This window comes from Mustela erminea, chromosome 4 (assembly GCF_009829155.1).
Source record: "Mustela erminea isolate mMusErm1 chromosome 4, mMusErm1.Pri, whole genome shotgun sequence".
Lineage (NCBI taxonomy): Eukaryota > Metazoa > Chordata > Mammalia > Carnivora > Mustelidae > Mustela > Mustela erminea.
In genome coordinates, this window is record NC_045617.1 from 23,277,599 (window position 1) to 23,293,745 (window position 16,147).

At 44.7% G+C, this 16,147-nt stretch overlaps 1 protein-coding gene across 3 annotated transcripts in view; it reads right to left on the reverse strand.

Moving 5' to 3' along the window:
- ARMC2 (armadillo repeat containing 2) overlaps positions 1-16,147 on the reverse strand; it is a 111,395-nt gene that overhangs the window by 81,165 nt on the left and 14,083 nt on the right. For all 3 annotated transcript variants that reach the window (XM_032338876.1, XM_032338874.1, XM_032338875.1), the window contains exons 4-5: positions 11,105-11,276; positions 2,298-2,505 (exon numbers count right to left, since the gene is read on the reverse strand). In XM_032338876.1, the coding sequence (XP_032194767.1) occupies positions 2,298-2,505; positions 11,105-11,276 (380 nt within the window). The remainder of the gene's footprint in view (positions 1-2,297; positions 2,506-11,104; positions 11,277-16,147) is intronic.

Consider the following 16,147-nt stretch of genomic DNA (forward strand, 5'->3'; position numbering starts at 1 on the left):
GACCGCTCCTTCTCTACCCAGCCCAGAAGCAGGCAGCGTGAAGGTGGTCACTTCCCCCACATTAAGCAAGTGGGTAAGGACCCTGCACGAGCGGGGCGGGGCGCTGGTCCTCACTTCCTCTTTCCTCTTTCCAAGACCCGCTTGTGCTCCTCCTCCAGCCAGTGTCCCCTCAAGCCTCCTCCTTTTCTAGTTCTTGCATTCCCTACCCCTCCTCCCCCGGCCAGCGGGGCTCACTGACAAGAGTCGTCATTTACCACATTAGGGATTAAAGACGGAAAAATGTTAATTGAGTAAGGCTTTGGCATCAAAACTGGGACTACTCCACTGCATAGCAAAGATCATTTCTTGGAATTCTTCACTTAAATGTTTACGAGAAACAATTATCAAGTGTCCCAGATTGATTCACAAATGTAATTAATGACAGAATTGCTAATAGTTTCCATTTTCTGGTTTGTTTTAATCCTACTGTATAAACTGTTTTTTTGGCACCCCGTCAACCAAACTCCATCCGTGATTCAAGGAGGTAAAGACTCATAAAGCAGACATGTAATTGGAAGTTAAACTCGCCAGGGTGCCTTGCAAACTCGACTCAGACACAGTCATTACACGACGCAAAAGCCATCCTCACCGAACAGAAGGAAAACAATTAGGGCCGCCGACGCCTCATAATTTGGGACAGTCAGGAAGAAGGGCTTCCAGTCCCTAACTGATTTCTCCTTTGCTGTTGGTGGGATAAAATATGCAACTGAAAATGCCCTCCCTGATCCCAGCAAAGGAAGACAGAATGACCTCTGGCTTGCCAGATTATTCTGCAACATCTGAAGGTTTGCAGGAAAAAAATAAAATAAAATAAAACGGCTCTTGTCTGGTTTTTTCCTAGTCAACTTTAATTACTGTAAGGATGGGTGCAGCAAGATAAATGTTTCCTTTTCACTTCAGCGCTGAAGAAACTCAAGCTCTCCCGTGGTCTTTTATGTTTAAGCTCTGAGGCCTGCAGCCCATTCTTAGTCACCAACTGGAAAAGATCGGTTGCAATGGCCAGTCTGATGTTTTGTGCTCAGCTCCCAGAGTCCCAATTTGAAGTCATTCTCTTCCACTTAAGGAGTTATTTCATTTTTCCTTTAATTTAAAAAATGTTCTGAATGCAAAGCAACATGACCAGGACAACTAGGTTGCCTGATATGAATTCCGTGTGTGTGACACTCTTCGGGCTGCGTCTGCAGACAAGGTCAGTTCAGCTAAGCTAACCAGCTGCCAAGTAGCCGGTTCCGGGAAAAGTTTTAAGCACACGGCGTGTGTTACGAGCCAAAGTCAGACCCAAAATCTAAAGTGAGGGCAACAAGTCCTCGGTCTTAAAATGGCTCATGGAATTTAATCTTATTAGGCAAAGCTGAACCGGGCAGTTGTCCACAGTGACCCAATGGAAAGTCCTAGAAAAATAACTTTAACTGAATGACCCAGGCCAGTCCAAGACCTTCTGCATATCTTAGCCTCGTTATTGGCCTGGGGCTAGAGAACAGAGGCTGCCCTCTCTACTCCCATCCTCCACCCCAGTTCCCCTTCATTCGAGAGACTTCTTTAGGAAAACACAGGGCGGGGAGTGGTGGGGGGCGAGAGAGGGGACCGGAGAATTCATATGGTCCGTACAGTGAACATTTCTCCACAAATCTTACTATGGTAAGAAAATTGTTCCTCGATTTTCTAGGGGAAGCCCTAGAAAGCCCTGTCTAGGAACATGGTATGAAATAAAGTAATTCCCAATAATTAATTTTGTGAGGGATTAGGAGAGGGATATCACGGACAAGAGAAAGGTACGGGATTCTCCTGTTTTAACTATTTACCTGTTTGCAAAATAAGTATTTGAATCCAAGTTTTTACATGGGAAAAAGAAAAGTGTCTACTTTTTGGTGGAATTAACAGCATGAACTAATCCAAGGGAGGGAATGTGAGATTCCAGGCCAGCCAGGAATCCCAAATAACCCACAAACAGAATAATCACTCATCACTCGAGGGCTGGCCGAACAGCCTAACTAAAGCAAAGACTACTCTGACAGGCCCATCAACGCAACGTTCAGTGGGTATGAATAAATGTTTTCCTGAGGAGTAAATAGGGAATGATGTAAAACCAACTCCATTTAGCCATGAGAAAAAAAATCTTTCCTATTCATGCGTCATTAACTTAAAAATGTATTTGTATAAGGGAAAATGCAAATCAATCATCTACATAAGATTAGGAAACAAACTAGTATATGACACAGTTTATCCTAAACAGAAAACTAAATCAAAAGAATACTGACCCTCCACTTCTGAGATGAGATGGCAAGGTGGTTGTCCCTTTGAGCATTTCTTGCTTCTTGATTTCACTGAAGCCTCCATCATAAGTTAGCTGAAGTGGGTGACTCTTTAAGCGGCCAACATCTCTTGATTCTGTTAAATAAATCCCGTTTATTTTCACCATAGGGTCCCCCATCACAACTGTTTCCTCGGGTTCCACCGTCGTCTTTGCTGTAGAATCAAGGAGATGTTTGGTCAAAGTGTTTTTGATTTTTGGAATCATTCTTTCAATATTTTTCTCAATCTAAGAATTTATACAATTTAAAATTTTTTATATTACTTATAATCTAGTCTGGAATTGTGTTGCCAAAATCTATAAGACCTTCCCACTACTTCAGGCTTGGCAGCATCGATTCATTAAGATGAATGGGATCTTCTCTCTGCTCTCTCAGAGTCTACATGAACTTGAATGGAGGTTTATGACTAACCCAGTCCACAGAAATACTTCTGCGTCCCAGAACAATGACTCCTTTTCCTGAATTTGATCATGTTAACAACTTTTCATTCAAAAAATACTGAGTGCTACGGCATCTGGTGACTCAGTCGGTTAAGTGTCTGACGCTTGCTTTCGGCTCAGGTCGTGGGTCATGGGCTCAAGCCCCACATCGGGGGTTCCATGCTGGGTGTAGAGCCTGCTTGGGATTGTCTCTCTCTCCCTCCCTCCACTTCTCTAAAATAAATAAATAAAATCTTAAAAAAAAAAAGTACTGAGTGACTAGACACTGGTCTAGACACTTGGAAGGTATCATTGATGAAACAAAGATCCCTGACTTTGTAGGCTTATATCCTAATAGGCATAAACAGATAATAAATAATATACCACAATAAATGAGGTCCAAGATATAATATAATAAGTACTATGGAAATAAAGCAAAAGTAGAAAAATGGAGAAAATTAAAGAGGGTTGGGGATGGGGGTAGACAGCAGTTTTGAAGAGGGTGGACATGGTAAGCAATGGAGGTGAGGCATCTAGCCACTGGTTGACAAGGGACAGAATTCCCTGCAGAGGGAAGGGCACTCTTAAGGCAGGAGTGCGTCTGGCATGCTCAAGACGCAACAGGAGCGGAGTATGTGAGGGAGAAGAGGAAGAGAGCTGATCAGAGGGACAGCACCCAGATCAGGGAGGACCTAGACACCACTGCCAGCTGGTAGGAAGAGGAAGGCATTGGCTTCTAAGTCTTTCTAAAGAGGACTAAGAGGATAATAGTTGCAAACAGAAGTCCAGTCTCTAAACTAAACAACTATTGTGTGTATGACTGCAGATTCTTAGACCTATGATACAACACTCTTTCTTTATCAGCCAGTGGCCATTAGGAATAGCTCATTTGTGATGCTGCTAGCACACTTGAGTCTCTGATAAAATGTTTTTTTTCAGCGGTGCCTGAGTGCATCTGCCTTCAGCTCAGATCATGATCCTGGGGTCCTGGGATGGAGCCCCACCTCGGGCTCCCCGCTCAGCAGAGAGCCTGCTTCTCCTTCTGCCACTGTCCCTCCCTCTGCTTGTTCTCTCTCTCTCTCTCTCTCTCTCTCTCAAATGAATAAATAAAATCTTTTTAAAAAAATTTTTTTCAAAGGGGAATGTAGGGATGAGGTTCATATAGAAAATACTGCTTTGCAAGCTTCTCCAGAGCAACTCAAAGTTTCCTTTTTTGCACTTGAACAAACCAATAAAAACCAACAAAACCACTTAGTCCACTCCGACTAAGCTCCCTGCTTTCGAAACAATGAGTTTTAAAGCTGAAAGGAACCTTCAAGATGGACTAGTCTAAACTTAATTTTTCAGATGAGAAAACTGAAAACCTGAGTGTTACGTGACCAGTCTAAGTTCACAGAGCAAGTTCAGGGCGGGCCGGGACCGTACAGCTTGAAGAGCGTGGGCTTTGCATTCCATCAGATTTAGGGTCAAGTTCTGGCTGAGTGAAGCGGGCAGGTCACTCAACTTTTCTCTCATCTTCCTCAGTGGTTCCCACCTCTTAGGGATGTGCTAAGAATGAACTGATATGGTCTAGTAAAGTGATTTATTACAAACATAGAAGTTATTGTCAGTATTACTAAGGAAACCCAAGAATCCCAACTTCTGGTCCAGGGCTCTCTCCGTGGCACCACGCTGCCTTAAATACCTTCACTACTGAATTACAAAGCCCAGATTTTGTCTTAAGTAATGCAGTTTTAGCCTATTCCTACATTTTAGCATTGTTTTCCTTCATTCGTTTACTCCAGGAATAGTTATTAGGTACTCGCTGCCCTGTGTTGGGTGCTGTTCTGGGGGCTAGCGGTCTAACAGTGGGGGAGAAGTAGGGAATCCCAGCCATGCAGAGCTGCTGCTGTAGGGGGTAAGTGGACCCATACTCAGGGGCGGAGTTGCTGCTGCCCCTCTGACTTCACAGTCTACTGGAGGGAGCTTGTCAGTTATTACTGCAGTGAGGAGCTGCCCTGCTCCCTCTGACTCCCCCGATGGAGGTCCACAATAAAACTGAGCATGAGTACCAATGCCCTTTGTGTTCCTGGTAAACGTCCGTAGCACACTGTACTAATTTCGTAATGGATCATGGGTTAAACTTCAAAAGTCTACAACAAGCAGGGCTACCATGCGGAAAGAGTTCCATTTCACAGATACTGCTTTGGCACCAACCATATACCAGTCCCCGTTTTAGGTTCTCAGGCTACCAGTAAAAGAAATCCTCTTTTCCTATTGAAGTTGCTGAGTCTAATAGGGGAGACAGAGAGGCAGAAGTGTTAAAGAGAGAAATGTCGTACAGTGTGGCCCAGGGCCAGGTAAGGGCAGTAGAGAGAACAAGAGAGTCCCGAAGGGTTGGGAACTGTTCAGGGAAGGATTCATAGAGGAGGCAGAGCCTGAGAAGTATTCTGAAGGATTAACAGGAGGCCAAAAGGAGTTCTGAGAAAAAGGAACAAAAGTCTGGAGTCAGAGCTAGCTTCGTGTGTATATAAGCTGTACAGTCAAGCTGGGTCCCTTACTTAGAAGGGCCCTGCATTTGGTTGAATGCTTTGCTGTTGCCATCTTGGAATTCTCAATAATTTTTGAACAAAGAGCTCTGCATTCTCATTTTGCACTGGGTCCAGCAAATGATAGAGCCGATTTTGCAAGAGGCTTGAAGTAGCAGGATAGGTCCAGGGAACTGCAAGGAGGTCCATACTGCTGGTGCACAGGCTGTGGGCGAGAGGCAAAGGAGAGTCAAGAGAAGGGCCTGGAATGTTAGTCTGGGGCCAGATCGCCAGAGAGCAGTGCATGCAGAGGAGTAGGGACTTCATCCCCTCCACCAGGAGTCAGCAAACCATCCACTGAATCTAGCCTGTCCCTTGTTTTTGTATAGCCTGCGAGTTAGGAATGGTTTTTACATATTTCAATGGCTGGGAAGAACTCAAAGGAGAACACTATTCTAAAACATGTGAAACTGAGAAGAACTTCAAGTTTTGGGGCCTATCAATCGGTCTATCTTGCTTTCCCACTACAACAGAGTTGTAGGACAGTTGAATAGGTTGAACAGAGACTATATGGCCCATTTGGTCTAAAATATTTACTCTTTGGCTCTTCACAGAAAAAGTGTGCCAGCTCTTCTGCTAGGTCAGTATTTCCCAAACTGCATTCTTCAAAACACAGATTCCCCCGTCAAGTACATTTGTAAAATGCTAGGTTTGAAGGGTATCATGGCTCTTTCCACAGTTTGGCGACTATGGCCATTGCTGCTATGAACATTGGGGTACAGATGGCCCTTCTTTTCACTACACCTGTATCTTGGGGGTAAATACCCAGTAGTGCAATTGCAGAGTCATAGGGAAGCTCTATTTTTAACTTTTTGAGGAAAAAGTTTTCCAAAGTGGCTGCACCAACTTGCATTCCCACCAACAGGGTAGGTGGGTTCCCCTTTCTCCACATCCTCTCCAACACTTGTTGTTTACTGTCTTGTTCATTTTGGCCATTCTAACAGGTGTAAGGTGGTATCTCAATGTGGTTTTGATTTGAGTCTCCCTGATGGCTAATGATGATGAACATTTTTTCATGTGTCTATTAGCCATTTGTATGTCTTCTTTGGAGAAGTGTCTTTTCATGTCTTCTGACCATTTTTTGATGTGATTATCTATTTTTTGTGTGTTGAGTTTGAGTTCTTTATAGATCTTGGATATCAGCCTTTTGTCTGGAGTGTCATTTGCGAATATCTTCTCCCATTCTGTGGGTTGCCTCTTTGTTTTGTTGACTATTCTTTTTGCTGTGCAGAAGTTTTTGATCTTGATGAAGTCCCAAAAGTTCATTTTTGCTTTTGTTTCCTTTGCCTTTGGAGACATGTCTTGAAAAAAGTTGCTGTGGCCGATGTCGAAGAGGTTACTGCCTATGTTCTCCTCTAGGACTTTGACAGATTCCTGCCTCACGTTGAGGTCTTTTATCCATTTCGAGTTTCTCTCTGTGTATGGTGTAAGAGAATGGTCGAGTTTCATTCTTCTATACATAGCTGTCCAATTTTCCCAGCACCATTTATTAAAAAGACTGTCTTTTTTCCTGGATAAAGAAGATATGGTCCATATATACAATGGAATGGTATGCCTCCATCAGAAAGGATGAATACCCGACTTTTGTATCCACATGGATGGGACTGGAGGAGATTATGCTGAGTGAAATAAGTCAAGCAGAGAGAGTCAATTATCATATGGCTTCACTTACTTGTGGAACGTAAGGAATAACATGGAGGACATTAGGAGAAGGAAAGGAAAAGTGAATTGGAGGAAATCAGAGGGGGAGACGAACCAGGAGAGACTGTGGACTCTCAGAAACAAATGAGGGTTTTCAAGGGGAGGGAAGTGAGGGGTTGGGTGAGCCTGGTGGTGGGTATTAAGGAGGGCACGTATTGCGTGGAGCCCTGGGTGTGGTGCATAAACAGTGAATCTTGGAACACTGAAAAAATAAATTTAAATTTAAAAAAATACTGACCACATTGCCCACCATTGCATACCCTTAGCCACTGCATAGTAAATATTTACATGGTAATAAATAAATGAATAAATGAATAATGAATGAATGAATAAATAAAATGCTGGATTGAATTAAGATGAAATGGGCATCTTTACTGACCCTCAGCTAGGCCCATGTGCTCTGGGGCTCTCCACGAGAGGGAGGAAGCAGGCAGACCGATCTGAGCACTGGACCCCTCGTCCAAGGGACAGCTGGGACTCAGTTCGGCAAACACTCCTTCAGACACAGGGAGCCCTCCGAAGGGTTTTCAGCAAGAGGATGATGCAATCTGATTTTTATTTGCCTCCTGCCCCCGTGTCCCATGTGGCGCACAATAATCATTTTTCACGGTCCACTGGGATGACGGGATGAGGCTGCTGCTCACAGCCGTGTGCGGTTGGCAGCTTGGTTTCTCCAGGCTCTTCTGGCTGCTCGAAGGGAGCATGGTCCTCGGTGAGCGGAGGGCGGAGCAAGACAGGGACGCCAGGAGACCAGGCACCGTGAGGGGGGCTGACGGCAGTGCGGCAATGGTGGCAAAAGAACGTGCAGAGCCAGGAGACGCTTCGGAAGCCCATTTCAGGAGCCTGTTGAGGGCTTGGCGAAGGCCAAGAGGACAGGGATGGTGAGAAGGGGGAGACGGCCCTGTGGCCTCTGTCCAGCTCGAGCACCTGGGCGGGGTTAGTCACACTGCCACCTCCAGCCAAGAGGCCCATGTGAACACACAGCAATTACACTGCGGGTCCTACGAAGGCGGCCACACGCGTCCCTTTCCCTTTCATTTTCTTCAGTCAGAAATTCCCAACCTGCCACCACACCCCTCTCCCTGCCTGTGCCAGAGTCAGCTACAAATGACTTCATGCGAAAGGCAGGCACACACCCTCTGTCTCCCCGCTCAGCTGCCTTGAGAGCCTCAGTCCCCCACCGAAAGGCATTTTCGCTAGACAGCAGAGACTCCAATACCAAGCCCAGGAGGCCCCTGCACGAATGACAATGGTGCTGAGGCTGGAGTCTTAGAATATATATATATATATTTTAAGATTTTATTTATTTATTTGACAGACTGAGATCACAAGCAGGCAGAGAGTCAGGCAGAGAGAGGAGGAAGCAGGCTCCCTGCTGAGCAGAGAGCCCGATATGGGGCTCGATCCCAGGACCCTGAGATCAAGACCCGAGCCGAAGGCAGAGGCTTAACCCACCGAGCCATCCCCAGGCACCCCGAGTATATTGTTTTTAATGGGGCAATGTGTGCTTTTAAAATGACAATGACTTTTTACTGTCATTGTCTCATGAGTGCTGACCCCGACTTCGACCTGGACCTCGGGGATGAGGAGCCCTGGACACCTGCGAACAAGGCAACAAGAATGGCAACAAAGGCATGCTTCTGGCCCTTCGGGGAGCATGAGGACGGTCTCAGTGCTGGGAAATGGCAGCCACAGTGGGTGTGCAGACAACAGCCAGGGAGTGGGGGCACAGAAGGGAAGGCACAAAGCCCCGAGGGAAGCAGAGACGGTGAGGATGGTGGGGGAAGCCTCAATCCCTCAGTCACCCGCACAGACACCCGAACAGCTCCGTGAGCCTCAGGGCGCTCACCTGAGAGCTACCAAGAGTTAAATGCACAAAATGCCTAGGCGGCATCCAGGCTCAGAAGCAAAACATCTAGTGAGCGACACTACCCTCACACCAGCCCTGCCACCCCCGTTTCTAAGGAGTTCCTAGAGAGGTCTGACCTCACTCCCAACCCCGGGCTCCAGATCCTGTGCCCCTCATAATGACAAGGACTTTGGTCCTGTAATCCCCACTCCTCTCTGATGTCTTCAGTCTGACGGGGTCCCCAGGGAAGGCCCATTTGAAAAGCTCCTCAGGGGATTCTAAGTGCAGCTAGAGCTGAGAAACTGAAGTCAGAGGAGGTCTGTCCCTTCCTTAAACCCTGCGCTGGCTTTTCAGGGCAAGCAGCACAGAGTGTGGGCCATTTGCCCCTGCCTGGCCCATTGGGGCGGTGGCTCCCTCCATGTCCCCAGGGTAAACCATCTTCCAGCCACAATGGCCTCGGGTCCTCCACCACCTGAGTGACCCTCCTCCTGTCTCTGAGCCTCCAGGTGCCTCCAGCCTGGGCTCGTTGTCCTCAGCTTTCACCATGGCCGCCTTCTTCTCACTGGTCACATTTCAACTCAGGGCCACCTCCTCAAGGACACATTCTAGTGCCGCCGGATCTCACACACAGTACTCCTGCCGCGGACATTCTCCAGCCCATTATCTCACTTGTCTTCTTCACCGTCCTTATCAGGACCCAAATTATCTTATTTCCTTGTTTTCCTACTTACTGTTTACAAACCTCACAAGCTGTTTGAGAGCAGGACCCTGTGGGCCGAGGGTGCCGTCTGGCACTTAGAAGGGGCTCAGTTAATATCTGATTGCCTGACAGAAAAGAAACACACTGGGACACCTGGGGTAAAGCAAGTTGCCTGATCACACATCCTGAGACAGCACCGTAATGGCGTGATCTGCACACCCTGTCTTGCCTCTTTGTCTCTTCCTTCCTTCTTGATTCTACCTCCTCGGCGATGTCAGGGTTCACGAGGGATCGGAGGGGTCAGGAAATGAGGAAAGCAGGCTGGGGAGACATGGGGAGCCGCGGCTTGTACTCTGGGCTAACGGGGGTGGGTGCTCCCCGGAACGGGGGCCCAGTGTTGCCAGGTCTTCCAGTTTCCCAGAAGAGGTTGTGAATCTGGATTCTTCCATGAGGTCTTCTACATTTAAACGTTAGTGACTAATTAAAGGAAAATGCTTTTATGTCAAGCAAGTAGGATCCTTGGGCAGTGACTTGGAACTTTTGGGATCCGTCCTCAGATAATCTCCTCTCTACATCTGTAAACCTAGCCTTCTTCCTCAAGCCTTATTGAGTGAAGGAGAGCAGGGGTGGTCAGCCCCTGGTAAAACGGTTTTCCAACGTTATGACTACATAGAATAATAATAAAGTCACAATATAGTTGAATATAAATATGTAACAAATTTGTAATGCGACCCTGAGTACGCATGTACACGACTACAGTAGGCCTCCTTGAAGCAATACTTAGCTTATTGTCTGCGATTTGCCCTGATGTTCTCCATTCTATTCTACTTCATTTTTTTTTTAAATGCTGGTGATCCACTAAATTGATTGCCATCTCACTAATGGGTCATTTCCCGCAGAATTTGAAAAACTCTTTAGTATACTCTGGCAGGGGTGATTCCAAAGGTTGGGGCACACCTTAGAACTTGAGGTTTGTAGCTTCTTTGTTTCCAGGTTTAGAAATCTACTAGCCATTCTGTGGAAAAGAACTAGGAAGGCCCCATCCAACTTTAGCTTCATCATCCCATGGGATTGGAAAGGTATTTTCAAAGACCTCAGCTCAGTGCACATCGTATGAATCTTAAATGTGCCTAATGAAATTAACAACTGTTTGAACTCTGATTTAAAAATCATTTATTTCCAACTCAGGTGAACCTCCTCGTTATTAAATACTTACCGTAATATTCTTTTCCTACCAAGTAACTTTTTAAAACAAAACAAAACTGGCCATTTAGGTATTCTTCTTAAATGCCCAGAAAAATATATGAACCCTGTTTCTTAACCAGGTTATAACAATAACCTGGTGAATAACAATATTGGTGAATAACCTGGTGAATAACAATATTCTCTAAGGGTTCACTAATGTAAAAATCCTGTAGGGTTTGAAAAAAAAAAAATCATGTAAAAATAGCTTTTGTGTGCCCATTCAAAAAAACATGCCCGCCCCCCAGATTTCAAAGGAAGTGACCCAGCCTTACACTCAGCAGGAGGCAGGGTTCTGTCAGGCAGCAGGGCCCCCTGGGAGGCTGCCCTGAATAAGCGAGCCCGGGCACTGCTTAGTCTTCTGATCTTCGCTGGGTCCACTGGGGGCTTGGGAAAGGCAAGGCAAGGATCCTCCTCCGTGGTGGGAGATGCCAGAGCTTTCGGTTTCTGGAAAGAGATTTTTCAAATGATTGGCGAGCATTTCCGTGTCTCAAAGAAGACTCACCCCCCCTACCCCCCCACCCCCCGGCGCTGGTGTTGATACTTCTGGATGAGCACAGGGCTCACTGCTTCACTTGGCCTCGTTCTGGCCACCCAATTCTACACCTCCCTGGCCCATTTGACTTAATATGACATGTGGTATACATATATACATATATACACACACACATATATATCACATTATGTATATGTTATATATTATATATAGTTTCTGTCATATTCGTATTTAATATAGTATATATAGTTTTTGTCAAATATAAAAACATTATTTTAAATATTCTATTTTAAATACTCTATTACCATGCTTAGCATGTTTGGAAAAACAACTTACCCATGCTCGGAAACAGATATCTGTACGAGACTAACATTTGATACAATATGATCAAAATGGTTTGTAAATTTTTGTGTTCTTGCCAGCTCAGAAAGCAGTTACTGAGCACCTATGTACACCAAGGACTATCGTTACATATTTTGTACTCCGCAAAACTACTTTTTCAAGAATATAAGAATTCTTGAATAATTTAGATTATAAAGTCTAAAACATAAGAACAAGAAGCCGGGGTGCCTGGGTGGCTCAGTTGGTTGAACAACGGCCTTCGGCTCAGGTCATGATCCCAGACTTCCAGGATCGAGTCCCAAATCAGGCTCCCAGCTCTTTGGGGGAGTCTGCTTCTCCCTCTGACCTTCTCTCGCATGCTCTCTCTCACTCATTCTCCCTCAAATAAATAAATAAAATCTTAATAATAAAAAAAAAGAACAAGAAGATGTTTTGGACTTACAATACAAAAATGTTTTATTTTCAGGGCACCTGGGTGGCTCAGTTGGTTAAGGGCCTGACTTCAGCTCAGGTCTTGATCCCAGGGTCCTGGGATTGAGCCCCGTGTGGAGCCCTGTGTGAAGCCCTATGTTCTACTCCGTGCCCAGTCTGCCTGTCTCTCTCCCACTCTCTCTGCCCCTTCCCCCACTCATGTGCATGTGCTCTCTCTCACTCTCTCAAATGAATAAATAAAATCTTTAAAAAATGTTTTGGGGCACCTGGGTGGCTTAGTTGGTTGAGTGTCTGCCTTCAGCTCAGGTCAAGATCCCAGGGTCCTGGGATCAAGTCCCACGTCGGGCCCCCTGCTCAGCAGGGAATCTGCTTCTCCCTCTCCCTCTCCCTGTGCCCCTCAACTCTGTTTGTGCTCTCTTTCTCTCTCTCAAATAAATAAAACCTCTTTAAAAATGTTTTATTTTCCACATCTCAAGAATTCCAGGCTGATACCCTTAGAAAAGGAACATTACTGGCAAATATTCCAATTCCTTAAAGACTTTAAAAAATACCAGCACCAAAACACTGGGCATTTTGCCACCAGAGCATCTAGTAGTCTCACTTCCAGATGGCGGTAGCCTCTAACCCAGGGCCAGAACCTCGCAGGGACCTAAACTCCCACTTTGGGGGTTGCTTAGTGATCCACCCTTCCACCCTCTAACTTTAACATGATTATCTGTTTATGAAAGAGTAGTGTTATGGCAGCAGGTGCTTTTAGCTCTCTAGCCCAAAACAATCGACTTGAAGTTCCTAAAGTCACTTATGTAATATATGAACAGAGTGACTGTCATTCTAATAGGTGAATCAGTGTACTTTTTAGAAATCTGATTGAAACTGAAGCCAGATGCTCTGGAAAAATGGGTGAGGTTATGTATTGTATATGACACTCAATTTCAAACACTCAATTTCTCATATACATTAATAGAACTTAGAACATATTAGAGTTCTCCTTCCAAGAAGTTGTTTACTTCAATAATGATAATAGTTTTCAAAATATTTTTTGTATCCTCTTGTTCATTTACATCCAGAATCAATCCATCAACCAGGCAGGAAAAAAATTAGCTTCATGACTTTAGAGACACATTTTTTTCTAAACACAGAAAAAGGGAAAATAAAATAATCAGTCTAATACACGGAAAGAGTAAATCACCCTGAGATCAAACCACACTGGAGTATAATCCATTTCCTAGTTATGTGACTGTGGCCAGGCCATTTACTTCTCTGAACTTGCCCTGCTCTCAAGTGGAGACTGGCACCATCTAGCAGGGACATTGACATACCAACAACTTCAGTTACGGAGGCTGGAGAAAGGCTAGCTCCCCTGAACACTATATTTGCCAGATTTTCTTCCAAGCTTCAAAAAGGCCAAGCCCTTTAAAGGCGCCTGGGTGGCTCAGTCAGTTGAACCTCTGCCTTCAGCTCAGGTTACGTTCCCAGGGCTCTGGGATGGAGTCCTGCATTGGCTCCTTGCTCAGCAGGGAGCCTGCTTCCTGCTCTCCCTCTGCCCCTTCGTGCCCCACCCCCCACCACTCCTGCTTCCTCTCTCTCAAATAAATAAATAAAATCTCAAAAAAGGGAAGGAAAAAAAAAGCCAAGACCCTAGCCTCCGACACAACCTTGCTGTGGAAAAGATTTTGAATTCAGAGGGGTCCCTTCTAAGGGAGACAACACTCACTTGTCTGCATAAATTATGCTATATTTACTTAATAGTCCCTTTACTTCTACTCTCCCTAACTTGTTGCAAAATATTCAAAAGAATGTGATTTGGCCCATGAAGCTAATAGTAACAAAAATGTTAAGAGTATAAACAGGAAAATAAGTGCTTTAGTTATAGTTAAGAAAGATTAAATATATATGGATAATGTCAGTATTAAATGTAGATGTGAGATTTTCTTATCTCAGAAAGCCTGTACTCTGCAGGTACCTTGAATCTTGAAACAAAGATTGAAAAGTCTGCCAAATAATAATAATGTGAATAAAGTAAATGGTTTCTTTTACAGATGCCCTGTTTTAAATGTTTTGGGTACAAAGTAAAAGGTCTTATATAAAGGGAACATGTACAAAGCTAATTTTTACCCAAAAGAAAATAACTCCATGATCTCTGGATGGCAAGATAAAACCCTTTAACTGCTTCTTGATAAAAGACATTATTTTCCTAGTGCAAAATCCGTCACTGTTTGTAGAATGAAAAATTAGTCCCATGTGACTCTCGTCCTCAATGAAAATTATTTATTCCATTTAAACGTGTATCTCACTTGACTACGTAAAGTATAAAGTAATACATGTAAGCATTTTTAGTTCTTTGAGGGAAAACTACTAAACAGGCTATCAATTTCCATCCTGCCAGCTTCTACAACACACCCTTCCCCTTTGTGGAGCAAATCGGCTTTTATGGAGCAAAACAGTAAAAACTGTTTCGTTACAAGATTCACTTCATTTGCGAACTCAGAGAACTTGAGGACCTCACCTCCCTGGTGTTGTGTACCATGACACTCCAGTGACTCGAGTATAATCAAGGACACTGGGAAAGTCAGATGGTAGGATTTGTTCCTGCTGATAAAATGTCTGTTGAAGAATGAGACTGTTCTCATAGAACAACCCAATCAAATGAGACAAAATTCCTAGAACATTTAAAGAATGTGCCTGGCCTTGACTCTCACCCAAGCATGGCGGGCCTTGACCAGTTTTGGACATGGCCTCTCTGGATCACCAGATGGAAAGGCAGGGTCCTCCCTACTATACAGGAAGGGGGGTCTGCCACATCCCACCTCAGAAAGTTGCTAGGATTTAATTTGTAGAGCAACAGAACACACACACGCACACTAAAAGACCTCTTGGAAGTTAGAAAGCAAATATCAAAAACTCTTGCAAGTGAGGAAGGGTATTTTTGTCCTCTCTGCTTCAGCCAGAACATCCATCTTTTCCCCTTGAACACTGGTGCTTCCGGTTCTCGAGCCTTCACATTCAGACGGGGACTCACACCACCAGCACCGGCTACCTTGTCCGCCACAGCTTTTCAGGCCTTCAGGCCTGGACTGGAAAGATACCACTGGCTTGCTTGGGCCTCCAGCTTGCAGCCAGCAGACCGAGGGACTTCTCAACAACCCCCCAACTACGTGAGGCAATCCTTTAAAACAAATCTCTATGTATCTGTATGTTTGTATGTATGTATGCATCTATCTATCTATCTGACTACTGGTTCTTATTTTCTGGAAACGCTGAGTCATACAATTGTGTATCAATTACACCTTAGTAAAGCTGTTAAAAAAAATTTTCCTACCAGCACATAACCTTTGGATGTGGCAATTGTATGTGCATCTCTATCACTATGATTTTTGTCCACAGGTGTGCTGGGCTCCTCTGTCACTCCCAGCATGTGACTCGCTGCTGTAATGTTCCCATTCAGAAAAAGTGACAGAGAAAAACACTGCTTTGACATTCGCATTCTGCTTTCTCTTAACCTGGATTTCCCCTATCCCCAAGGTACATAGGGAATTCCAAATCCCTTTCTTTTAAGAATATATTATATTATTTAACTTGTCAAATACTTGGAACTTGGTTCCTGTAAAACGTGGGGAAAAAAAGGACTCAAACTAATCTATGCTTGGGGCACCTGGGTGATTCAGTTGGTTAAGCCTCTGACTCTTAATTTCACCTCAGGTCAGGATCTCAGGGTCCTGGGATCAAATGCTCTGTCAGGCTCTGAACTCAGCATGGAGTCTGCTTGTTCCTCTCCCTCTGGAGGCTCCTCCCCCTGCTCACTCATGATCTCTAAAATAAATAAATGCAATTTAAAAAACTCCTAATCTATGCTGTGAGGAATCAAGACAGTAGTTGCCCTGGGGAGGCAGTTTCTGGGGTGCTGGTAATGACCTATTTTTTTTCTTTTTGAACGCTGATCACAGAGTGGGGTGAGTCTGTGCGAATTTACGAAGCTGCACTCTTACGATCTGTGTCTTTTCTGCATGTCAATAAAAAGTTTAATAAAAATGTATGAGGCTTAAACCAA